Source organism: Myotis nattereri, assembly GCF_964212035.1.
Source record: "Myotis nattereri genome assembly, chromosome: 15".
NCBI classification, from domain to species: Eukaryota; Metazoa; Chordata; class Mammalia; order Chiroptera; family Vespertilionidae; genus Myotis; species Myotis nattereri.
In genome coordinates this window covers 32,140,957-32,166,314 of record NC_138090.1, presented here as the reverse complement: position 1 = coordinate 32,166,314, position 25,358 = coordinate 32,140,957, and the positions used below count along the sequence as shown (strand labels likewise).

General features: G+C 45.0%; 1 protein-coding gene across 1 annotated transcript in view; it reads right to left on the bottom strand.

Annotated features, from left to right (window-relative positions):
- GARRE1 (granule associated Rac and RHOG effector 1) overlaps window positions 1-25,358 on the bottom strand; it is a 58,677-nt gene that overhangs the window by 5,956 nt on the left and 27,363 nt on the right. Inside the window, exons 2-10 of the mRNA XM_081107881.1 lie at window positions 24,959-25,159; window positions 20,836-20,976; window positions 20,527-20,622; window positions 20,240-20,401; window positions 18,024-18,182; window positions 15,899-15,996; window positions 8,940-9,065; window positions 5,667-6,700; window positions 253-418 (exon numbers count right to left, since the gene is read on the bottom strand). Of these exons, the coding sequence (XP_080964007.1) occupies window positions 253-418; window positions 5,667-6,700; window positions 8,940-9,065; window positions 15,899-15,996; window positions 18,024-18,182; window positions 20,240-20,401; window positions 20,527-20,622; window positions 20,836-20,976; window positions 24,959-25,159 (2,183 nt within the window). The remainder of the gene's footprint in view (window positions 1-252; window positions 419-5,666; window positions 6,701-8,939; window positions 9,066-15,898; window positions 15,997-18,023; window positions 18,183-20,239; window positions 20,402-20,526; window positions 20,623-20,835; window positions 20,977-24,958; window positions 25,160-25,358) is intronic.

The following is a 25,358-nucleotide window of genomic DNA, read 5'->3' as shown; positions in this document are numbered from 1 at the left end:
TCAAATAAGATCCTTGTCTAGGGTGGAAGAGTCTGTCTAGAAAATCAATTTTATACCAATGGTGTGTTCACAGGAACACTTCATGCCACCGTGCATCCCACAGTCAATCACAAAACTCTGCCTCCTGAAGATCTGACCATTTGTCACTCTCACATGCGGGTTTGAATTGAATTACTTGATAAGAGTGCACAAAGGCCCCAGGGGGGACACCCAGATCCCAAACTCAGCTTTACTGCCACGCCCAGCACTCACCCTTCTGTGAAGAACTCTGGGAAAGGCCAGGTTCTATGGGCATCATCCATGGGTGGCCAGTGTCCCCGAGGGTTGCCTGGACGGCGACTGTGTTGGACTTGCCGCTTCTGCTGCATTGCCTGGCTTACTCCTGCCACGTAGCGTGCAAATTCAGGGTCTGAACCCACTGTGTTGAGACAAAGGGATAAACAGGGTTTGGAGCCAAATTGGCCTCATTTCCTTTGCTACCTTCTGAGGATGTGCTGGTCACACACACAGAAAAGTGGTGAGCTGCCAGGCCTGTGGCCAAGTTGGCTGCAGGATTTGCCTAGCAGTCTGCAATGGTGAGCCGGGGCTTGGAGCACATAGGTCTAAGGTTCACCTATGGTGTGCATAGTACTGTCAGGAAGGCTTATGCCTAGGACAGAGGCAGGCTGAATGTGAACAGGAGACAGGGAGGACAAAAAAGGTTTGTTTTATCCATAACTAAATATTAAGAACAAATACTTTAACATTTTCCAAAATCTAATGTTACATAGGTAACAACTTGGAAAGTCAGGTGAGCAGCCAACTAACCTGGAAGTTATCAAAGCATCAGGATTAGCCAGATAGAGAATATATGCCATTCCCACTTGGGCCCAACTCTGATAGAATATTTCCATGGATACTGGATGGCAAACCTGCTCATTCAGTCTGAAGAAATAGGAGTGGTAATAGGCCCTGACCCAGTGACTCATTTGGTTAGAGCCTCGTCTTGACATACCAAGATTGCAGGTTCGATCCCCAGTCAGGGTGCATACAAGAGCCAACCAATGAATGCATCAGTAAGTGGAACCACAAACCAATGTCTCTCTCCCCCTTCCTCTTTCTCTCTTAAAAGTGGTAAAAAATAACATGAAATTTCAGGATGTATTAAGAGGTGCCTGGAAACATACTGGGTAGAGCTGAGTAATGTGCAGGGCAGTAAAAGTGGGAGAAAAAAACAGCACAGAAGGTATCTCTCTCTTAGAGAAAGAGTCAAACAAAAAGCTATGGCAGCCCTTCCCCTCTGAAATCAATAAAATTAAAAAAACAAACAAATAAAAAACCCTCAACCTGTGTGGTTCAGCGGTTGAGCGTTAACCTACAAACCAGGAGATCATGGTTTGATGCCTGGTCAGGGCACATGTCTGGATTGCGGGCTTGATCCCTGATAGGGGGTATGCAGGAGGCAGCCCATCAGTGATCCTCTCTCAACATTGATTTTTTAAAAAAAATATATTTTATTGAGTTTTTACAGAGAGGAAAGGAGAGAGATAGAGAGTTAGAAACATCGATGAGAGAGAAACATCGACCAGCTGCCTCCTGCACACTCCCCACCGGGGACGTGCCGCAACCAAGGTACATGCCCCTGACCGGAATCGAACCCGGGACCCCCCAGTCCGCAGGCCGATGCTCTATCCACTGAGCCAAACCGGTTTCGGCTCAACATTTTGATTTTTTTAAAAAAATATATTTTTATTGATTTTTTACAGTGAGGAAGGGAGAGGGATAGAGAGTTAGAAACATCGATGAGAAAGAAGCATCGATCAGTTGCCTCCTGCACACCCCCTACTGGGGATGTGCCTGCAACCAAGGTACATGCCCTTGACCGGAATCGAACCTGGGACCTTTCAGTCCATAGGCCGATGCTCTATCCACTGAGCCAAACCGGTTAGGGCCAACATTGATGTTTTTATCTCTCTCCTCTGAAATCAAGAAAAACATATTTTTTAAAAAAACATGGCAGGAAAATACCCATGGGTCACAAACTGATTATGAATCAGCAGTTTGTATGTTTTAGCTCCAGGTTGGGAAAGACACTAAAAGCACAATCACACCGTTAGCTTTTGCTCAGGGCTCTGCCACAGGACCACTGCATGAAACTTTGCCATTGTGCACTATAGACAGATGCCCACAAGAGGGAGAGTAGAGGCTGAAATCAAGGCCCTGTCCCAGTGAGTCAAGCATGTCCCCAGGGGCTGTGTGTGTCTGTCCAGAGAGTGCCTTCTGTAATTCACCTGTCTATATGGACTCTATGCCCTTGGGACAGGTCTGCAGAAAGCTACATTAAGGACTTGAAGGTCAGAAAGGAACACCCAGAAGGAAAAGCTGGTAGGATTTGCAGGCTAAGGACATAAAGACAGTCTGGGCCTCAACTGTATCAACAGTGATAAAATTCTGCCCTAGACGGTTTGGCTCAGTGGATAGAGCACTGGACGGTGGATTGAAGGGTCCTGGGTTTGATTCCAGTCAAGGGCACATGCCCAGATAGCGGGCTCGATTCCCAGTAAAGGGCGTGTAGGAAGCAGCTGATCAATGATTCTTTCTCATCATTGATGTTTCTCTCTCTCCCACTCCCTTTCTCTCTGAAATCAACAAAATTATATTTAAAAAAGAAAAGAAAGAATAAAGAATCTAAAGCTTCAGCATAGGTAACATCAACTCACCTGGATTATTTAAAAAAGAAAAAAAACAACAACAGTGATAAAATTCTGCCAAATACCACTTATACTCTGGTTCACCTATATGACTGTCAAAAAATGTACAGGCTGTTTATCAGCAATGGAGGAAATGTGCCATGCCTCTCCCGCAGTGCCAAGGTAGGCTTGCTCCTCCACAGCAGCTGGAGCTGTTTGCCCTTCCAGTAGCCCAGGGCATAAAGTTCCCCACATCCACCCACCCAGGGCAGCAAGAACAAGAAAGCATGAGCAGCAGCTTGAGAAATTTCTAGAAGAAATAAAAAAAACACTTCTGCCCTTTAACAATTAATGTTGGGTTGTTTGTCAGGGAAACTCCTCTTCTTGTGGTTTTGTAAATATACACTATAGTTATGTACAATATTTCAGAGTATTCCCCTTGTGAATGAAATATACTTTCCACTTCTGTATACCTTTTACTAAATTAGAGAAAAAAGCAATTTCTATATACTTATCATGCATCTATACACTTTATCAGATTTGTTTACTAATTCTACAAGTTGTTTTTTTGTTTTTTTACGGAGTCTTGTTTTTTCCAAGTCTATACCTAGCAAAGAGATGTGCTTTATAATCTATCATTTTCTAAAGCTTGTATCTCTTATTTCCCGTTTTTGTCTTGATGTATTTGCTAGAAAGTTCAAGATAAAGTTAAATACTGTTGGTAGCGATAGCTGCCACCCTGTCTGGGTCTAGATTTTAACTGGAACTTTGTTTCACTATACAAAGTGCTACTTACTACTGGCTTTTGGTAGGTAGTCTTTTTTTAAAAATTAAAAAAATATTATTTTTTACTCTAGAGATTGTCTCTCTTGAAAACAAACTCCACATTCCACACTCAGCCCCTCCCCCCCATAATCTTTTTTTTATATTCAAGAAATTTCCTTCTATTCATGTTTTACTCTAAGGGACTTATTTTTGTTTTTTGGTTTTTTTTTAAAATATATTTTATTGATTTTTTACAGAGAGGAAGGGAGAGAGAGAGAGAGTTAGAAACATCGATGAAAGAGAAACATCGATCAGCTGCCTCCTGCACACCTCCCACTGGGGATATGCCCGCAACCCAGGTACATGCCCTTGACCGGAATCGAACCCGGGACCCTTCAGTCCGCAGGCCGATGCTCTATCCACTGAGCCAAACCGGTTCCGGCAGGGACTTATTTTTTAAGAACTGCTGGTATCTTTTATTAAATGTCTCCATAGTATCTATTACTATGAGTTTTTCTCATTTAATTAGTCGATCTGATAGATTATCGTACATTAGCAGAGTTCCTTCTACTGAACCACCTTATACCCCTGAAGTAAACGGGGTTTAGTAACATCTGAACTGATGGATTTTCTTGTATCTATCCACTCATACATGAGATGCACTATAGTTTACTTTTTGTATAATCCTTATAAAGTTTTTATGGTAAAAATCAAGTTGGCTTCATAATTACCTTTATAATCTCTTCTACTGAAATAGATCTATAGATCTAGGCAGGTTTTCTACTTCTTGGTACAATTTTGGTAATGTATATTTTATTAGGAAAGACTCCATTTTCCATTAAGTTCTCAAATGTGTTGTCATCAAGTCATATGTAGTAATGTTTTAAGAGTTCTTCTAATCTTTGCTGTATCTGTAGTACTTATGTCTCCTTTTTTTCTAGTCTTGTTTCTTTCAGCTCTCTCTCTTTTTATTCATTAATCCTCACATAAGAATATTTTTTTCCATTGATTTCCAGAGAGTGGAAGGGAAGGGGGGGGGGGGAGAGAGAGAGACAGAGAAACTTTGATGTGAGAGAAACACATCTACTGGTTGCCTCCCACACACACCCAACCAAGGTGGGTATTGAGCCTGCAACTGAGGTGCCCTTGACTGGAATCAAATCTGGGATCTTTCAGTCTGCAGGCCAATTTGGCCAGGGCTCGCTCTCTCTTTTTTTTTAATCCTCACCTAAGGATGTGTTTTTGTGGGTGGTTTTTTTTTTTGAGAGGAAGGGAGAGGGAGAGGAAGATAGAAACATCAATGATGAGAGAGAATCGTTGATTGGCTGTCTCCTGCATGCTCCGCACTGGGTAGTGAACCTGCAACCTGGGCACGTGCCCTGACCGAGAATCAAACTGTGACCTCTTGGTTCACAGGTTGATGCTCAACCACTGAGCCACACCAGCCAGGCGAGGATGTGTTTTTTGTTGTTGTTAACCCTCACCTGAGGATATTTTTTCCATTGCTTTTTCAGACAGCGTGGAAGGGAGGGAGGGAGAAGTGGAGAGGAAGAGAGAGGGATATGTGAGACACAAATGGATTGGTTGCCTCCCGTGTGAGCCCAACTGGGCTGAGGAACAAACCTGCAACCCAGGTACATGCCCTTGACTGGGAATCAAACCCTTGAAGTTTCAGTCTACAGCCGGCGCTCTAACCATTGAGCACACCAGCCAGGGATACTATAATCATGGCTCTTATCCTTAATCAGTTCCTCCTCCTAGTTTATCTTTGTTTTGTTTCTAAGTTCTTTTTCTAATTTCCTAAGATAACTCTGGTGGAATACTCACACTGTGTATGTTGGGAGAAGCTGTATTCTATGAAGGCAGGAGGGTACCCTACCACCTTTCATAGGTCCTGGAGTTTAAGCAGAAAAGAACACCACAACAGGAAAAAGCCCCCACTGCTGTGGCTCCCATGAATGGGAGGGCCCAAACTGGAGCCCACTTGCACTAGTAGCTTCTCTTATACCTCACCCTGTCCTCTGCAAAGTGAGAAAAAGAGTTCCATTTATCTTCTCAGCCTCAACCTTACTGCTTCCCACCTTTGCTGGGTCTGTCCCATACTTTCCATCAGGCAGTGAAAAAGGGTCTTTAAAATCACTTCCCCACAAGGCTGTGGCCAACTGGCCCTGTGATGTCCTCGGTGATTATATTTATGTTACAACACTGAGGTGGGGAGGGGGACTCACGTACCTGCAGGATCAAAAGGCAGAATCTCTCCCAACATTCCGAAGACTCCATCACTTTGGTCACGATTTGGCCAGGTATTATTTCTAGGTCCCTGCGGCTTCTGCCCTAAAACCTCTGACACCATGTTATCCATGTAGCTGCTCACCAGACCCAAGCTGTACAAGTCAGAACTGAGATCAGACATGCCAGGCCACTGGCCCAGAGGAGACAGACCCACTCCGACGGGCTGTGCTGGCTGCTGGGATGAGCCATGTACCCATTTCCCAGGGGCACGAGGCTGGGGTGGGGGCTGCTGTGGTCCAATGGGTTGGAGCAGGTGTTGGTAGTATTGAACCTGGGGTTGTTGTTGCTTTGGGGACTGCTGCTGAGGTGCCAGGCCTTGCTGGGGTGTCAGAGGTGTGTGTGTCCCAGCTTGGGGTGGCCGCGGTGGAGGGGGCGCAGGCAGTGGTGGCTGCTGTGGCTGCATGGCTCCTGCCTTCTGTTCAGTCACCAAGGCTGTGGCAGCAGAATTACGCCTTGTCACTAATGGGGAGCCCTGATGTGACTGGCCCATATTAAAGCCAGAGAGAAAATCGATCACCTCCTGCATTTCCTGATCAGTTGGTAAATTCATACCCTTCTCGTCCTTGCCATCATCCCCTTGCAGAAAGCTGTCACGTCTCTCCATGAGAAAACCATTGGCCATTTGATTACTGGGATTCTGAGCTGACTGTGAAGGGTCTGCAGTCCTAGGAAAATTACCAATGTTCAAAATGCTTTGTAACCTTGAATCAATATTACTGGGCATTTTGGCTTTCTCTTCTGAACACCCAGCTATGAAGATGCTTTTGGAAGGGGTATTTAGGATGGAATAATTGGTGCTGCTGCCAGAGCTGCTACACGAAGCTTTCTTGGTGAAGCGGGATGTCAGTTTGGAGAAGGTCTTCTGCAGGCCGCCTGAAGGTTTGTTCCCATTTCCAGAAGGGAGGTCAGCCTGATTCCCAAAATCACACATCTCCCTTTGCAGCTGTATCTGTATGCAGGGCAAAGCTTGTTCCCTATTTCAACAGAAATGTAGTTTTTAAAAAAAGACAAATATACAAATTGGATAATGAAATAGATCTCTTTATATTTAAGAAAGACTTCAAGAACAAAAAAGACCTCTCTGTGTGTTATTAGGTTCACTTATTTATATACTAGAGGCCCAGTGCATGCGATTCATGCATACGTAGGGACCCTAGGCTGGGCCAGCGATCAGGGCTGATCAGGTTCCCCACCTCCCTGCCTCCTCCTTCCCTCGCTGCCCACACGCTGCCATGGCGCGGTTCCCCCGCCTCCACGCCTCCTCTTTCCCTCACTCCCTCAGCGCCCCACTGCCACCGCTGGTCCCCTGCCATGTTCCGTGCCACCCCCGGTGGACAGTGCACATCATATAGAGTGATCAAACTACCATTCTCCTGGTGGAACTCCCGAGGGAACACTTTGCATATTAGCTTTTTATATATATAGATATAAAAAGCCAGTGACCGTAATGCCATAACGACTGGTCGCTATGATGCCTACTGCAGCCAGCGAACCCACCCGAAGCAGGGTGGGGCTGGCGGGCCAACCTCCCACGGCCCCTCCCCCAAACCGGCCTGCCCCCGATTGGCCTCTCCCACCCTGATCAAGGGCGGGGTGGCTGGCCAACCCCCTGTAGCCCCTCCCCCTGGCTGGCCCCACCCCTGATCACTCCCCCCACCACCCCAATAGGGGGTGGGGCTGGCTGGCTAACCTCCTGCAGCCCTTCCCCAAGGCTGGCCCCGCCCTGAATGGGCCCCCACCACTCCGAATGGCCTGCGGCCCCTCCTCCCGGCTGGCCCCACCCCTAATTGGCTCCCACACTCTCATCAGGGGCAGGGCCACAGGCCAACCACTCATGGCCCCTCCCCGGGGCCACTGGCCCCTGATTGCCCCCCCCCCATTCGGCTGGCCCACTGCCCACAGCCCCTCCCCACAGCTGGCCCTATCCCCGATCAGCCCCCACCACCCCATCAGCCCGCGGCCCCTCCCCCCAGTTTCGCACCGATTGATCTCCCCCACCAATCAGGGGTGGGGTTGGCCAGCCAACCTCCCATGGCCCCTCCCCTGGCCACTGACCCCCAATCGCCTCCCCCTCCAATTGCCTATGGTCCCTAACCCCAAGCCAGCCCGGCCCTGATCAGGACAGGCCAGTTGGTCAACTTCCCGCCACCTCCTCCTCCCAAGAGGCCCAGCCCCGATCCACCCCGATTGGGGTCGGGGCGGCCAGACCCCACCCATGCACGAATTCATGCACTAGGCCTCAGGTTTTATAGATAATTGGAAATAATTTAAGTACTTACTATCTATATTTATTTTAAAGAAACCTGTAGTGTCTAACATGGGACTGTGTTGAAAACTACATCAGGATTTTGGCCTGAGGGGTTTGAGCAAAACCCTTTAACTGCAGAACAGGAAAGCAATGCAAGGCTAGAGTGGGGATGTCACCAACAGAGGCCTGCTGTGCGCCTGGAGAACAGGGACTGAGAGTCTGGCAGATCCAGCAGAGGGACAATGGACAAATCCACACAGCAAAGAGGGGTGGGTGGGGAAGACTCAGACACTAGGCAGCACTGTTGTCTTTGGAAGTAATTTGCAGACAGTGCCAAGAACAGGTGGCTGTTACTTCCAACATTTTCCGAGCACTCTTTTCTGGCACTTAAAGAGAGCCCTAGAGATAGAAAGGGCACTGGGAGGGGGCTGAGGCAGGTGATGGCTGGTGCAACCCTGGATGAGCCACCTCACTGCTCTGGACCTGTTGTGTTCATGAGGTAAGACAGGGGGAGGACACATGGCTAGATGTTTAAGGTCCCAACCTGTTCTAAGGTTAACAATTCACAAAGAGATAATTTTGTGTGTCAGCTACTTTCAGACAGAAATAAAGTTCATGCAGGATATAAGCAAAATTTCTAAACATTTCTTTGCTCTTAGTTCATAAGGAGAATATCAGTTGAGTTAAAATCCTTTGATGGACTTATTCTCAAATAATAGAACAAAAATGTTGACAAAATGGGGAGTCTGGGTAAAAGACAGAGAGCAATTCTCTGGACTATTCTTGTAACTTTTCTCTAAGTTTGAAATTATTCCATAAAAAATTTAACAAAATGTTTTCTCTCTTGTCTTATGTACTCACATACTATTAGTGACATGAGCACACATGAAACTATATGTGGTTATACAGTCCCTCGGTGTGCACCTGAATGCAAACCAGTTCAAGTGACCATTGGAGACACCAACCTCCCTGCCCTCCAGCGGCTGAGGTCCAGCACAGCCGTGTAGAGCACGTCCACCAGGCCCAGCGTCTTCTCGGGGTCCAGGCTTCTTTGCAGCAGGGACATGGTAGCAGGGTCTTCTTTCAGGCACCTAGGCACAAACCAGGCGCATTAGTCTGGGCTGCATTTCTCTGCAAAGGTGTTCCAAGAAGGCTTCACACAAAGGCTACCACTTTTTTTAAAAATATAGTTTTATTGATTTTAGAGAGGAACGGAGAAGGAGAGAGAGAGAGAAACATCATCGATCAGCTGCCTCCTGCACATTCCCCACTGGTGACCAGGCACGTGCACTGACTGGGAATCGAACTGTGACCTCCTGGATCATAGGTTGATGCTCAATCACTGAGCCACGCCAGCTGGGCAAGGCTACAATTTTTACACACTTTTGCAGTGAATAAAAATTCAGTAACTATAAGAACATTTAGAGAATGACAGGGCTAACACTGAAACTTGCTCTGCAGAAGGAGGAGGAAGCAACAGGGTCTGGAGTATCTATGGATTTCTAACTATCTAGAATTCCTAATGCCTTCTCACTTTCCAACACTGGCTCCGGCCCTGACTTTCCTCCCTGCCCTGCTGAGGCTCTGAGGTCTGGCACCATATGTAGCCCTTTTCAAACTCTTTCTATAACACCCCTGCCCTTCCCTTCCTCTATAGCTCTTCACACCTGTACCCAAGAAACAGGGTCAACAGAGGGGGAAATCCACACAGTACGCCCCCTGGACTCACTGCAAATTTGAGGTAAGCAACAAATATGGCCTTCCCATAAGTTAACTTTTTCCTTTTCCAAGAGGACTGTTTCACCCCTCCTCGCCTCTCCTCAAAGCTCTGCCGTCCCTGCTGTCTCACCCATTCCTTCCCACCTCAATTATCCCTTAACTGAGAAACCACACAAACAGATGAGACCTACTCCATCTCCCCTCATCACTAAGTCCACCACCTCACCTGTGTCCCTGCCCATGCACCCTGCCTTTCCCCCGTGTCACAGTGGAACACAGGCCCTGTTCTTACTACAGGCTGACCTATACCTGAGTGCTGCATGCCACCCTCTTGCTTTCCCAAGGACTTCGCTTATGCAATCACCCCATTCCTTCCCTGTGATATTCCCTTTGGCAAACAAACCAGTCTCACTACCTTCTCTTAGCCCCACATTCCCCTTCAAATACTGTCCCAATTCTCTGCTCCCTATTCTCCTCTCATTCCACTCTGAGCAAGCTCTTATCACCATTAACTCCACTAAAATAACTTCTCTGCAGGGCTGGTGCGGCTCAGTGGTTGAGCATCAACCTATGATCCAGGAGGTCACGGTTCAATTCCTGGTCAGGGCACATGTCCTGGTTTCAGGCTTGATCCCCACCCAGTAGGGGGCATGCAGGAGGCAGCCAATTAATGATTCTCTCTCATCACTGATGTTTCTATCACTCTCTCCCTCTCCCTTCCTCTCTGAAAAAAAAATTGTATATATATAAAATAACTTTTTTGTTATTGCTGGTAATCCGCACCTGAGGATATTCCTTCCATTGATTTCGAGAGAGAGTAGAAAGAAGGGAGGAAGGGGGAGATAGAAGGAAAAAGGGAGAGAGGGAAGAGAGGGTAAGGGAGAGAGAGAAACATTGATGTGAGAGAGACACACTGATTGATTGCCTCCCACGCACACCCCAACCAGGGCTGGGTATTGAACCTGCAACCCAGATACGTGCCCCTGACCAGGAACTGAACCCAAGACCTTTTCATGCATGGGCCGATGCTCTATCCACTGAGAACATCGGCCAGGATCCCACTAAAATAACTTCTTAAAATTTATTTCAGAGAGGGAGAGGAAGAGAGAGACAGAATCATTGATTGGCTGCTTCCTGCATGTCCCCCACCAGGGATCAAGCCCACCTGTGCATGTGCCCTTGATAAGAATCGAACCCAGAACCCTTAAGTCTGCAGGCTGATGCTCTATTCAATAAGCCAAACTGGCTAATGCTAAAATAACTTTTATCGGACAGGTCAGATCTTGCCAGAGTCAAGGGCAAGTTACCTGTCTCTACCTCAACCTCACTCAACCTCTGAACAACGTCGTGCAGGTAGTTCTTTGCTCCTGGATCACTGTCTCTGCAGCTTTGGTAAACCCAGACTTGCTTGTTTCCTTCTACCTGTCTGGCAGCTCCTTCTTGGTCTCCTCTGTGGACTCCTCCTGCTCCTCTTACCCTGTCTCCGTATTGTGGCACGTTCCAGGCTTTGTCCTCTTCCCTAGACTGCATCTGGTCCTGAGGCTTCGCAGACCATGCCTACACTGAAGACTTTCATATTTCCTTCACCAGTCCACACCTTCCTCCTGAACTCCACTCTCATGTATCTAACTGCATTACTGATATCTCTCCTTGCACACCTAACAGGCAGCTCAAAGGTAGCCTGGTCAGCCCTAGCTGGTATTGCTCAATGGGTAGAGTGTCAGCCTGTGGACTGAAAGGTCTTGGGTTCTATTCCAGTCAAGGGTACATACGTTGGTTGCAGACTTGATCCTCAGCCTCAGTTGGGGTGCATGTGGGAAGCAACCAGTTGGTGTGTCTGTCTCTCTCCTGTCGATGTTTCTCTCTCTGTGTCTCCTCTCCCTTCCATTTTCTCTAAAAAAAAAAAAAAAAAATCAATGGAAAAAATATCCTCTGGTGAGGGTTAACAACAGCGGGGCGGGGGGAGAGCCCTAACCAGTTTGGCTCAGTGGATAGAGTGTTGGCCTGCGGACTGAAGGGTCCCAGGTTCGATTCCGGTCAGGGGCATGTACCTTGGTTGCGGGCACATCCCCAGTAGGAGGTGTGCAGGAGGCAGCTGATCGACGTTTCTCTCTCATCGATGTTTCTAACTCTCTATCCCTCTCCCTTCCTCTCTGTAAAAAAATCAATAAAATATATATATATATATATATATATAAAAGCTAGCCTGGTTAGCACTACTCTTAATTCCTCTCTTCCCCACAACCATTCTGATTTCTACAGACTTCCTCAATAACTAAACAACACAGTTGTCTACCCAACCTATAAGCCACCTCTAGCTCCCTCATATCCTCCATCCATCTATTAGCAAATCCTGACAGTTCTTCTTCCAAAATATAGTCTGCACCCAAGCACTTCTCTCCCCATCTCTTATTACTGCTCTACTCCAAGAAACCACCCCCATCTGTGTCTCAGGAGCAAACTGCCAATTGGTCTCCTTTTCTCCTCTCTGGGCCCTCCAAGGCCCACCCTCCACACAGCAGCCAGGGTAAGCCTCTGACCACAAAGCAGAACACATCACTCCCATTTAAAGCCCTCTACTGGCAGCCTGTCACGACTGAAATACTGTCTAAACCCCTCCCCCCAGCCCTCCAGGCTCTTTGTGACCTGGCCCCTCCTGATGCTCCGCTCACCACACCTCTCACTGCCACCTCTGCTCGCCCTGTCCTAACTACAAGGCCTTTTGTCACTCCCTGAATATGGAGGGTTTGCCCACATCTCAGGACCTCTGCTCTTGCTGCTGCCTTCTCCCGACTGCTTTCCCTTCAGAGCTACTTCCCACCATTCAAGCCCCCACTGCCCATGCAGAGCATCTCCACCAAGAGGCCTTTCTGAGAGGGAAAACCAGAAAGAGGCTGTCTGCTCCTGGGCACTCGGGAGTTAAATGGTGATGGACATGGCGAAGCCACCCTGAGAAGACAGCAGCGCTCTCCAAAGAACTGCATGAGAAGAAATATATCTGTGCGAGTGTGAGCTGGCCAGTTTCAGGAACACTGGAAAGGCAACAAGGCAAGCGCCGACAGTGCCCCACCAGCCTCGCTACTCCTGAGAATCTTGGCCAGTGGACCCGGCCCAGGTTCATGCACTGAATCCTCTCAGCCTGGAGTTGCTGATTATTAGGACACACTTGCTTTATGCTCACAAGCCACCTTCTGCCTGTCATTCGGCTGGTCACATATGTTTTACACGAGGAGAGCATTTGCTGGTCATGCGGAAAGGAGTACTACAGTTCCTAGTAATAATAATTTCTCTTTCTGAAAATCAACAAATTGGCATTTTTATTTTACTCATCAGTCTTGAGAACAGTCCTCCTAAGAGATTAAACCCATTCTTTTCACATATCACTCAGACTTGCTTAAAACTCTTTACCCGTTCCTAAACACCCAAGTCTCTTAAGGACCCTGTAAGTCCTGGTGTCTATAAACCCTCCTCAGCCCCCACCCCTTAATCATCACCTACCATATATCCCCAGCCATTCTGGGTGACTCCTCAGGCCTTTGCTGTTCCTTCTGCCTGGAGTGTTTTCCTCATCTACTCTCCACATGGCCAGCTCCTCTTAAATGTCACATCCTCAAAGAGGCCCTTCATAACTGACCTCCTCATCCAAAATAGCCTCCCTTACCCATCTCTACCCTATTCTCTGTCATATGACATCATTCTGCTCTTATTCCCTTCGCACATTCACCAGTTTGAACTTAACTCTTATGCTTATTAGTTCTTTCCTCCTTGTCCCCATTACAAAGTCAGCTCAGTTAGGAGCAGGGACCCTGTCTTTCTTTCTTGCTCATGATTAAATTTCCAGAGCCCAGGCAGTGCCTGTCACATATTAGGTATTTAGTAAGTATTTGTTGAAAGAAAAATGGATAGATTAAGTATGACAGTTTAAAAATTTAAGTAAAGTATTACTTCATTTGGAAAAAACATCTGGCAGCAACGAATATAATAAATTCTTGACTGGCTTTGCTAACAATTTCACTTTCTTTTTTTTTTTTCTTTTTCTTTTTTTGGTTGATCTCTTAACACCCTACCTCCTGCCCCCCAACCCTCCTCGGCCTTCCCGCTGCAGTTTCATTTTCTTGAAGGTGGAGTAATCACTTCTGTTTGAGTCCGTCTGTCTCAACAAGCAAATATTTTATAACTTGAAAGAAACAATAAAGAAAGAAATTTTGTATTTTTACCAAAAGCAACCAGCAGAGGGAACCACTCCAAGGACACACAGCGCAGAAGGTCCTTTCATGGAGGTTCAATGAATTACAAAAGAAATCAATCATACAGTTTTGAAAGTAAACTGAAGTGTTAACCATTTCAGTTCTAGCTGTTTATATTCGCCAAGTTATTAAAAAATTCAAACTTTTTTTCAAAATAGGAATCCAGGTTAAACAGAATATTTTTCTTTCTTTCTTTCTTTCTTTTTTTAAAGATAATTAAAATTATTGATTGATTTTAGAAAGAGAGGAAGGGGGAGGGAGAGGGAGATATCAATCTATTGTCCCACTTATTTAGGCATTCATTGGTTGATGCGGGTATGTGCCCTGTCTGGAGATAGAGCCGGCAACCTTGGTGTATGGGGATGACACTCTAACCAATTTACCCAGGTTAAACTGAATATTTTTCAAGAAGAACTTGCACTGGAAAACAAATTAAGAATTTGAGAACACAAAAATCTTATAGAAAAGTGAGATTTAAATGTATTATTTGATAGGAATAAAAATATGCATATAAATTACCATTCATTTCAGGAAATAGTGTATCATCTGAACAATCAAATTATAAATTTTGGTGGGGAGGGGAACTCATAGATGAGAGATTTGGGGACATGAAGTAAACTGGCAACTCCTACTTGATATATCAACTAGCTGTAAAACTTTGGGTAGAATCTACTGCTGGACCCTCACATTTCAAGGAGAAATGGTTTAAATATAATTTGCATTTCCCAGCTCTCACTTTAGTCCCTACAGGCACTGACATTGCCACTGTTCCTGACTATATCTATTCCTACCTACATGCTTTAAATATTTTCTATATAGTTAAATATTCATTCAGATTATAATTTTAATAACAAAAGTCTCCCAATATATGTTTAATTTTTGCTGTTTACTGATAAAACTATGATGCTGATCCTTATAGTTGAATCTGTACAGATATCACCAGGATAAACCCTTATAGGTGGAACTGTGAAATTGCTGAGGTCATATTCCTTATTTTAGGTCTCTGATATATTAAACTACCCTCTAGGAAGGCTGTCATTTATTCAACAACTTCTGTGTCTATTTTTGTATAGTCTGGCCCAAATATAGTACTCTAAAACAATACATTATTCTAAAACAACTGAGCATGGTAGGCAAAATGGTACTTATTGTTTCTTTACTTTGCCTTTCTTTATTAGGAGAGGTTACACAGTTTCTTCATGTATTTGTTAACATATGTCTTCTGATTTACCTGTTCTTTTACTTTGCCCATTTTCTTACTGATTTGTAGGAGTAGTCAAAATAAAAATGGTTCAGTCTGTCCCCTGATATGCAATGACACTGGGTATGTAATAACATGAACTTAAGATCATCAGAGTTGTTGTTGGGACAGACAAAGGTGGAGGAGGTTTCAGCTTTACAGAAACACTAGGTGACTTAGAGAAAATGATATACTCTGTTTAAAAGCAGTAGACAGCCCTAGCTGGCTTGGCTCAGTAAATAGAGCGTCAGCCTGCGGACTGAAGGGTCCCAGGTTCAATTCTGGCCAACGGCACATGCCTGGGTGGTGGGCTCAATCCCCAGTAAGGGGTGTGCAGGAGGCAGCTGATCAATGATTCTCTCTCATCATTGATGTTTTTATCTCTCTCTCCTCCCTTCCTCTATGAAATCAATAAAGAAATATATTTTAAAATAAAAGCAGTGGACAAAGAAAATAATATTGCTCATTATGATTCATGAGTATATAATATTTTAGTTATATTTTTGGTCAATGAGACTTGGCTTCAGGCACCTTGGCTTCCTCATCTTGGACTAATAACCATGACATGGCAGTAACACACTACCACTGCCATCAGCCCGCATAAACAGAAGATGTGTCCTATCAGCTAGCAGGGAGTTTGTCCATGACAGCAATGTTGTCAAAGATGTGAACACTTCTATCAGAGCTTAGGCTTGTGTTAATATAACAGTCACATTACCATGTGGACGGGACTTGAACCACGATTCTTGAGCCTTCTAAACTGATTTGGGGGGCATAGGCTTCTTTATTTTCTATCTGTGCTGTGTCAACTACCACCTAAGAGAGAAAGAAATATATCGATCAGCATTCAGAGAGAAAAATGATTACAAACAAATCCCATACATGAACCTATCAATGCTAAGTGACTCTGGCAAGAACTATTTCCCTAGCAAAGCAGGTATGCAGAGGCCAGTCAGGGGCCCTATGGAGACAACAGTAGGTTATAAAGATGACTGAATACAGTAATATTTCAATAAACAGAAACCAACTTCTAGGTGTAGGATGTGCTGAACTTTGCAAGCACTTGTGGCACTTCTTCCAAACTATAAATGTTAGTTAGGAACTGCTTTGTTTCCTTTACCTCAGTATTTTAAAATTTATACACTTGAAAGGAGTAAAAACGCCACCAAAAAAAAAAAAAAAATCAAACCAATGCTTCAGAAAAGCCCATTTGTAATGACCGAAAACAAGCCAGAAGTAGATGAAGCTTTTCTTAAAGATCATTTTATTCTCAACCATCAATAAAAATAAAACTACTTCAGGAAAGATAAAGAACCAGCCCTTCCTTCAATGATTTCCTCTTATTTGGAGGACAGTCTTTAATATTACAGGATGATATCGTATCCTCCATAATTTAGAGTTTGATAAAGTGATGAATATATTTTCAAATAACTAAAATAACTTTAAGAAGAGAATCATAAAACACTTGAAAACCAAATCTGTGACATATCAGAAGGGTAAAGCAATGCAGAGTTGTTTATTTCGATTCCAAACGCAGCTTGTGATGGAGCTCATTTCCACTGCTGTAAACAGAGTTCCCACAGCTGGTCTGCATGTCCTTTGGAAAAGACTTCCTGTCCAAGTAATAACCATTGTTGGACCAGGCAGGTGTTTCCTCTCTCCTCCCAACCCCAGAACCATAATCGAAAGGTTCTTTGTCAGCCACGTACAAAGGTGCCTGGAGATCAAGGGGTAAGGATCTATGAATAAGTTTCTGATCTTTGAATAACAATGGAACTTTTTCTTTTAAGCCTACAAAGTTGTTGTTTTTGTAAGCCTACATGTCCTTCTGTCTTATTCTACACATTCCTTTCTGGAAACGCATTGCCATGGTTCTCCTAGCGTCAGCTCAATCTCCTAACCACAGTGGGCTACTCTGTTCATCAGCAGGGGGTCTCCTATACCGAGGAACAGATCCTAAAGGAAATATTCCTCCCCACCGTGGACTGGCCCTCATCTGGCCCTCGACAAGGCAGCACCATCCTGAGCTCAGCCGCCAAAGCCTTCACCCACATGAAACAAAGGACAGCACCTGCCCAACAGCTACTTTCATAAAGTAGGAATCAGACTAGGAAACAGTTCTTTAATTTTCTTAGTTATAATCAGCTTCTTTTAGCCTGACTGAAATGCCCTATCTTTTCAAATAGTCATTTAATCCAAGAAAGTAGAATCAAATACATAAGGTTGTGTGAGTCAGCAGAGTCAAATAAAAAGCTAACTGGTGACTTCAGATATTGACCCCATCCAACTTTAGCAGAAGTTATTCTTCTCTCCAATGGCGATAAAGACTAGGCTTATTTCCGAGTTGACACTTATTTGATTGCTAAGAAGGAGACAGAGCTGGGATACAAAGTAACTGGATGGGGGCATTACTTACACCACTGAGGTCTCTGAAAGGTGATATCTGAGCTGACATTAGGAAGACTGAGAAGAAGTGAGTCACATGATAATCAAAGGAACAGAAAGACATGCACTGAAGCTCCAGAATAGTCAGGTCAAGTCAAAGGACCCTATCAAATCATTACCAGTGGAATGGTTTCCTTAAAACGAGGAAAGCCTGCAACATCATTTTGCAACTAGGTTCCCTACCAATACATATTAAAAATCTACCAAAAAACAAACAAATAAAAGGCTTTTTAATGCTACTCTTTCCTTACCTTTTCTATCTGGTCTAAACTCTGTAGCACCAAAAAACTTTTAAAGTTACTCAGTATTTTCACACATGCCTGCACCCCATCCTCACATGCTTGAAACATCATCTGTCTCTACTCTCTCTCCCCCATACATCACGCATATTCACTCACCAGTCCAGCTTGGCCAAACAGCAGCTGTACGGCAGTCTTGCAGGCGCCCCGCCATGTGGATGGGCACACCTGGTTCAGTACTTCAGTTACAGGAAAATCATCCCTTGGTGTGATTCCATTATAGCAGCCTGCCTCCTTGATCAGTTGTAACATTGTATGCTATAGATTGATAACAAGAGTGTTCATATCTTAAGATAAAGTCACACAAGAATGTTCATATCTTAAAATTTGTAGACTGAAATGCATTTACAAGTACACAATAGTCCTCAAAAGAAAAGTATTTTGTTTAAGTACCCCCAAATAATGAAATTTAATTTGTTAAGTGATTATCATCAGACACCCTCAGATTTTCTCAATCCCATAGAGGGAATGATTAGATGTATCACATGATTAATACACCTGTTGGTATTTCTATACTAGCACAAAATGCATTATCTAGCAATCTGATAATGGATACTGGTTGAGGAATTTTGAATTCTGAATTCCTCTAAATAAGGAGACAAAATCATCTGGTAGAAGTAAATACCAATGAAAATCTCAACTTTACTTTGGATTACCAAGTGGTCAGGTATGCAGACTCTGGAAACAGATTGCGTAAGTTCAAATTCCAATCTACTACTTTCTAGCTACGTGTCCTTGGGCCTTAGTTCTCCAGTGGGGTAAGGGTGATCATTTAAAAAGACGACACATGTGAAATGGTTGGCATAATAATGCTTGGCTCATGATGCTCCACAAATGGAAATAATTATTGCCATATTATGACAAGATTTCTCCTCTTATTTTTTCATGAAAGTCCACTGAAACATTAACCATAAACAGTATTTTATAATGTGCTTTCAAAAACCTTTATGTTAGACATTTGAACAAAATTACAAATAAAACTAACTTGACAAACGTCTCATTAAAAAAGTCACCATAGCCCTAACCGGTTTGGCTCAGTGGCTAGAGTCCCAGGTTTAATTCTGGTCAAGGGCATGTACCTTGGTTGCAGGCACATCCCCAGTAGGGGGTGTATATGAGGCAGCTGAATGATGTTTCTCTCTCATCAGTTTCTAACTCTCTACCCCTCTCCCTTCCTCTCTGTAAAAAATCAATATATTGCCAAAACCGGTTTGGCTTAGTGGATAGAGCATCGGCCTGCGGACTGAGGGGGTCCCAGGTTCGATTCCGGTCAAGGACATGTGCCTGGGTTGCGGGCACATCCCCAGTGGGAGATGTGCAGGAGGCAGCTGGTGGATGTTTCTCCCTCATCAATGTTTCTAACTCTCTATCCCTCTCCCTTCCTCTCTGTAAAAATCAATAAAATATATATTTTAAAAAATCAATATATTAAAAAAAAAGTCACCGTAGCCCAGCTGGCATTGCTGTGGTTGAGCATCAACCTATGAACCAGGAGGTCACAGTTCGTTTCCCGGTCAGGGCACATGCGGGGTTATGGGTTTGATACCTAGTGTGGAGCGTGTAGGAAGCAGCCTATCAATGAACCCTCTCTTCATTGATGTTTCTATCTCTCTCTCTCCCTCCCTCTCTGAAATCAATAAAAATATATATATTAAAAAAAAAGTCATCATAGCCCGGCCAGCCATGTGGCTCAGTGATTGAGCATCAACCCATGAACCAAGAGGTTTTTAGTTTGATTTCCGGTTAGGGCACATGCCTGGGTTGGGGGCTTGATCCCCAGTTGGCGGCATGCAGATCAATGTTTTTTTCTCTCATCAATGCTTCTATCTCTCTATCCCTCTCCCTTCCTCTCTAAAAACAATAAAAAAATATATATATTAAAAATAATAAAAAAGTCACCATAGGCCTGGCCAATGTGGCTCAGTTGGTTGGAGCATTGTCCCATACACCAAAAGGTTGTGGGTTAGATTCCCAGGCAGGGAACATATCTAGTTTGCGGGTTTGATCCCAGACTCTGATTGGGCACGTGTGGGAGGCAATCAATTGATGTTTTGATTGCTATTTCTCTCTCACTTTGATGTTTCTCTTTTTCTCTCCCTGCCCCCCTCTCTAAAAATCCTCCTTTGGGGGAGGATTAAAAAATAAAGTCACCATAGTTCACTTTTTAGATACCAGTTTATGGAGAAAGGTTAATGCCTTCTGCCCCGATCTATATTCTATATTCTTTAATCTATATTCTTTACAAGCCTTTAAGTTTCCTTAACAACTCTATTTTCAAGTTCACACCCGGTTGTTGGAACCCCATGGAAAGCTACCGTCTTAAGTTTCAGATTATCAGCGGCTGACTCGTTGAAGGAGACACCCTTCAGGAAGTGTGATCCGATCTGCACAGGGACAGTAGGAAGCTCACACTGCATGGGCTGCGGGGGCGTCTGCCTCCGCCCAGTTTGCTGTGCTTCTGCCTCGCTGCAGCAGCCCTGGAAGAGGTTTGGATGGGAGAGAAAGGGTGATCCACAGCTCATCTGTCAAGACACTTGGTTCACTTGGTATGGCGAGACTGCCATGCCACAGCTTCCAAGAACTACCAGAAAGAAAAGTGTACCTGCAAACTGGCTTCAATTGCTTTTGGATTCAAGTGGAAACCAGCTTTCATTGCATATTCACAGTGGCCTAAGCTTTCCAGAGCTATTTTATATGCCTGCAAAGAAATAATTTTCAAAAATCAAGATTACAAAGCTTATAAAATGACAAAGTCCAATGAAAATAGAAATTTAAAATTTCTATAGTTTTTAAAACACTTAAGGCTAGCTACTATCATATTATTCTTTCCAATTGATTTAATATCACAATTGTAACTCCCTCCCTTGTTCCTATCCCTGAGGTATTGCTGTGCCAGCTCTGAAAAACTTACTTGCAAAGCACTGTCAATTTTTATGTTCAGTTCTTTTAACTGGTGCTCAGGAATTGCTGCACTTTGAGAACAGAAGAGCTGTTGAACTTCAATTCCTGCCAGGCGGCCATCACAGCCTCTTTCTCTTAGTCTAGATGTTGCCTGCAACATAAATAATTACTGGTAGGTAAAAGAGGATGCCGCAGACACTAGCAAAATTAAAAAGATAAAATACAAAAACAAAGGAAATAAAGCAAGAAATCATCTAAGCATTAGATATAAGCCAGACATTCCGAATTGGTTGTATTAAGTGGGCAGCCAGAAATTTTGGAAGATTCAAGCAAGCATCCTGAAGAAAACATAAACTTGACACAGCACCATCTTCTTTAAGAAACCCTGGAAAGCTGGGCTGGTTTGGCTCAGTGGATAGAGCATCGGCCTGTGGACTGAAGGGTCCCAGGTTCGATTCCCAGTCAGGGCACACGCCTGAATTGCGGGCCCGATCCCGGGCAGGGGGCTTGCAGGAGGCAGCCAATCAATGACTCTCTCTCATCATTAATGTTTCTCTCTCTCCTAAAATCAATAAAGATATTATTTAAAAAAAAGAAAAAAACCCTGGGGGGGGGGGGGGGGCGGGGAGAAAACCTTCCTGACCTGTTATTTGTTTTTATATATAAAAAGTATTTGCATTTAAAATTTCTCTGTTCTAGTAAGACAAATAACCTAGAATATTGGCATCTGGTGTTTCCAGAATAAAAAAAAGAATGTATATAGTTGGGTGTTCCTATATACCAAAGTAAGAAGTCATACCAATACAGAACAAGAAAAAAACAACACATTGGAACATTAAAGGAAAAACAGAGCTTTTGAAATATGCACAGAAAAATTAAATACTTACTACTCAGTCATTAAACATGTTTATGAAGAGTACATAAGAGAAAAAACAAGAAAAAATTAATCTGTTCCTTGTAAGGATAAAATGTAAGTTATGCCCTGGCTGGTTTGGCTCAATGGATAGAGAGTCGGCCTGAGGACTGAAAAGTCCCAGGTTTGATTCCGGTCAAGGGCATGTACCTTGGTTGTGGGCACATTCCCGGGTGTGTGTGTGTGTGTGTGTGTGTGTGTGTGTGCAGGAGGCAGCTGATTGATGTTTCTAACTCTCTATTCCTCTCCCCTCGTCTCTGTAAAAAGTCAATAAAATATATTTTTTAAAAAATGTAAGCTATGGTTCATGACTAGAGAATAAGAAAAATAAGTATCTGATTTATTAGCTGGGAGGAGAGCTTCAGGATGAACTCTCAATTCTCCAATGTCTATTTTTGTTGCAATAATATTAGTGCAACAAATAACATTTTTAAACAGTTTTGTTCTCTAGGCTAGTGTAAGAGTTTTAATGCTTAACAAAGTTGCAGGACTAAGGAAAAGTAGTGAGCAACTGTCTATATACTAGAGGCCAGGTGCACAAAATTGATGCACGGGTGTGGTCCCTAGGTGTGGCCAGTGATCGAAGCACAAGCGTCTGGCGTGGAAGGGCAGGCCGCAGCTGACCTCTGGGCCCTGGGCAGCACCTGGGCCCCCAGGCCCCCCCACACCCCCCTCCACCTGGGTCACGGTCCCGAGTCCCCACGCAGAGATGTTGTGAGTGTAGCTGGATGCCGTGGGCCGGGGTGTAGTGTGAGCCTCTGAATCACCCAGCGGCACTGCATAGAAGCCAGGCAGGCAGCACGCTCTCTCTCGGTCGGCCTCACAGACCAGCTCCTGTGCGAACCCACTGGCCACTGGGAGCCCCACCGGCCCCTGCGGTACCAGTGGCTGCGGCTCGGCTCACCCGGAAAAGGCCGTGCAGGTGTGGGGTGGGCTCCTCGCGGACACCCGGCACCTGAGCACAGGGGCTTCCCTGGCATGTGAGCTCTGGTGTCCTGGGGGAGGGTAGCAGGAGGAGTGAGAGCGAGCTCGGATGATGCCCCGCATTCTCACCACACCTCTGTCTCCATCACCCCTGCCTCCAGGTAGCTGGCGAGAGGTCACAGCCCCCCGCCTGGGCACTGAGGGAGGTTGGTTGCTGCCACCCACCTCCAGTTCCACTTCCCAGCCCAGGGCCTGCTGGCCACTGGTTGCCATCTGCGGGGCAAAGGGTTGGGGCTGGGCCCCCTGTCCGACTCCCTCTGCCCCTGGGAGCTGGGTGGTGCCCCCCCCGCCCCACTGGTTGCCTTCTGCAGGGTGATTGGGCCCCACTGGCACCCGCCTAGGCCTGGCGCTGCCTGCTCACCTGCTCCACCATTCCGCCACGGTTCCACTCTCATCAGGGCCTATCAGGGCCAGCAGCGCCTCCATTGCCACCCGCTGCCAGCGCCGCGTGGCTGACATCTGCCATGTTCCGTGCCACCCCCTGGTGGTCAGCGCGCGTCATAGTGAGCGGTCATACTCCCGGTCAATTTGCATATTAGGCTTTTACTATATAGGATATAAAAGCCTAAGCAACCATTGACCATCCACCCGGTAGCTATGACCCGCAATGACCACCAGGAGGCAGACACTCCGACCAGTAGAGGAGGGAGCCTGATTACTTGCAGAATTGGCTGTGGGTTTGGTTGCTGCTGGGGCTCTGTCGGACCCGAATCTGCTTCACCCACACCCTGGACCCAGAGAGGAGGGAGGAGGAAACCCAATTCCTCGTGGAACTGGCCGTGAGTTAGTTACTGCTGGGGCATTGTCCTGTGGGGACTGGGCCAAAACCAACTCTCCGACATCCCCCGAGGGGTCCCAGATTGTGAGAGGATGCAGGCCAGGCTGAGGGACCCCACCGGTGCACGAATCCATGCACTGGGCATCTACTAATGCTATAAAATTTCAAAGCAGAACAAAGTATTCCTGTATACCACTCCAAGCAGTCCCTGAACCTTAAGAGTCTCACAGTAACACAATTTGACGTTTTTAAAGAATCTTTCAATCAAATATTTCACCCACAAGGTCTTGTTAGGTGTCACTGAATAAACAGTGAAGTATAAAACTTGTAACCTATCATCTTGGAGCTGATAGCCTCATGGACCAACAAGGCACACAAATAAAACATTTAGCCCTGGCTAGTGTAACTCAGTTGGTTGGGCATTGTTCCGCGCACTGAAGGATTGCTGGTTCAATTCCTGGTCAGGGGCATGCAAGAGACAGCCAATTGATGGTTTACTCTTACATCAATGTTTCTTTCTCTCTCTCCCTCTCTTCCTCTCTACAAATCAGTAAAAATATTTTAAGTAGATAAATAAATATATAAAACATTTAAAAATTAAAAACGGAGGCGTTGGCCGGGTAGCTCAGTTGCTTAGAGCATCGTCCTGATACGTGAAGGTTGCAGGTTTGATTCCCAGTCTTGACCACATAAGAATCAACCAGTGAATGCATAAATAGGAGGAACAACAGATTGATGTCTCTCTCTCTCTACAAAGACCAATGAATAAATAATAAAAAAGATATTTCTCTAAAAAAATTAAAAGTGGAGAAAAGCAATTGGACGGAAACAGAGACTGTAATACAGTGGTTCTCAACCTTCCTAATGCCGCGACCCTTTAATACAGTTCCTCATGTTGTAGTGACCCCCAACCATAAAATTATTTTCGTTGCTACTTCATAACTGTAATTTTGCTACTGTTATGAATCGTAATGTAAATATCTGATATGCAGGATGTATATTCATTGCTACAAATTGAACATAATTGAAGCATAGTGATTAATCACAAAAACAATATGTAATTATATATATGTTTTCCGATGGTCTTAGGCGACCCCCGTGAAAGGGTCGTTTGACCCCCAAAGGGGTCGGTTGCTACCCACAGGTTGAGAACCGCTGCTCTAGAAGCTTTGCTGCACTGACCCTAGTTGCAGACAGGCCTTTCCTCTGGGTTCCCATGCACCCCCATCACAGACCCTTAACCGGGTTTTGTAAGCCCTTTCTCCAACGAGGATGAGTAGAGGCTGTCACCCCATGCCTGGTGCATGTCTGACACAAAGTAGGCATTCTCTGTTAAATGCATGAACAAGCTATTGGTAACAGTTTAAAATTCTAAATAAGAAGGCTCTTTCAAGAACCCAGAGGCAAAGGCCTCTCCTGCTTGAACACAGGCAGCAATCTCCCCAAAGTCAGAGTTACCTCAGCAGCCCCCCTCCAGGATCGCACAGCTTCCTCCAGTTCAGGTGTGTGGCCCATGCCAGATAAGCTGCTGCTGCTCTTTTTTTCAGGCACAACCACCTCAGCAAAACAAGAGTGAGCCACTGGCTGGACCTTCTGTAATGCCTGGGTCAAAAACTGGAAATGGACCTGCACCACGGTCAGGAAACATCGCCCCAACACCTGTGAAAACAAGAGCCAGGCATTTTTAGATTATGGGTTGCTACTACATTAGTGCAATAAATTCTCAGCCATCAATCTGAGTAGAAGGTAACATCTAACTGGAAATCTGAAATTATATAGTTTAAATGTCATCATGCTTTAGACCAGGGGTGGGCAAACTTTTTGACTCGAGGGCCACAATGGGTTCTTAAACTGGACC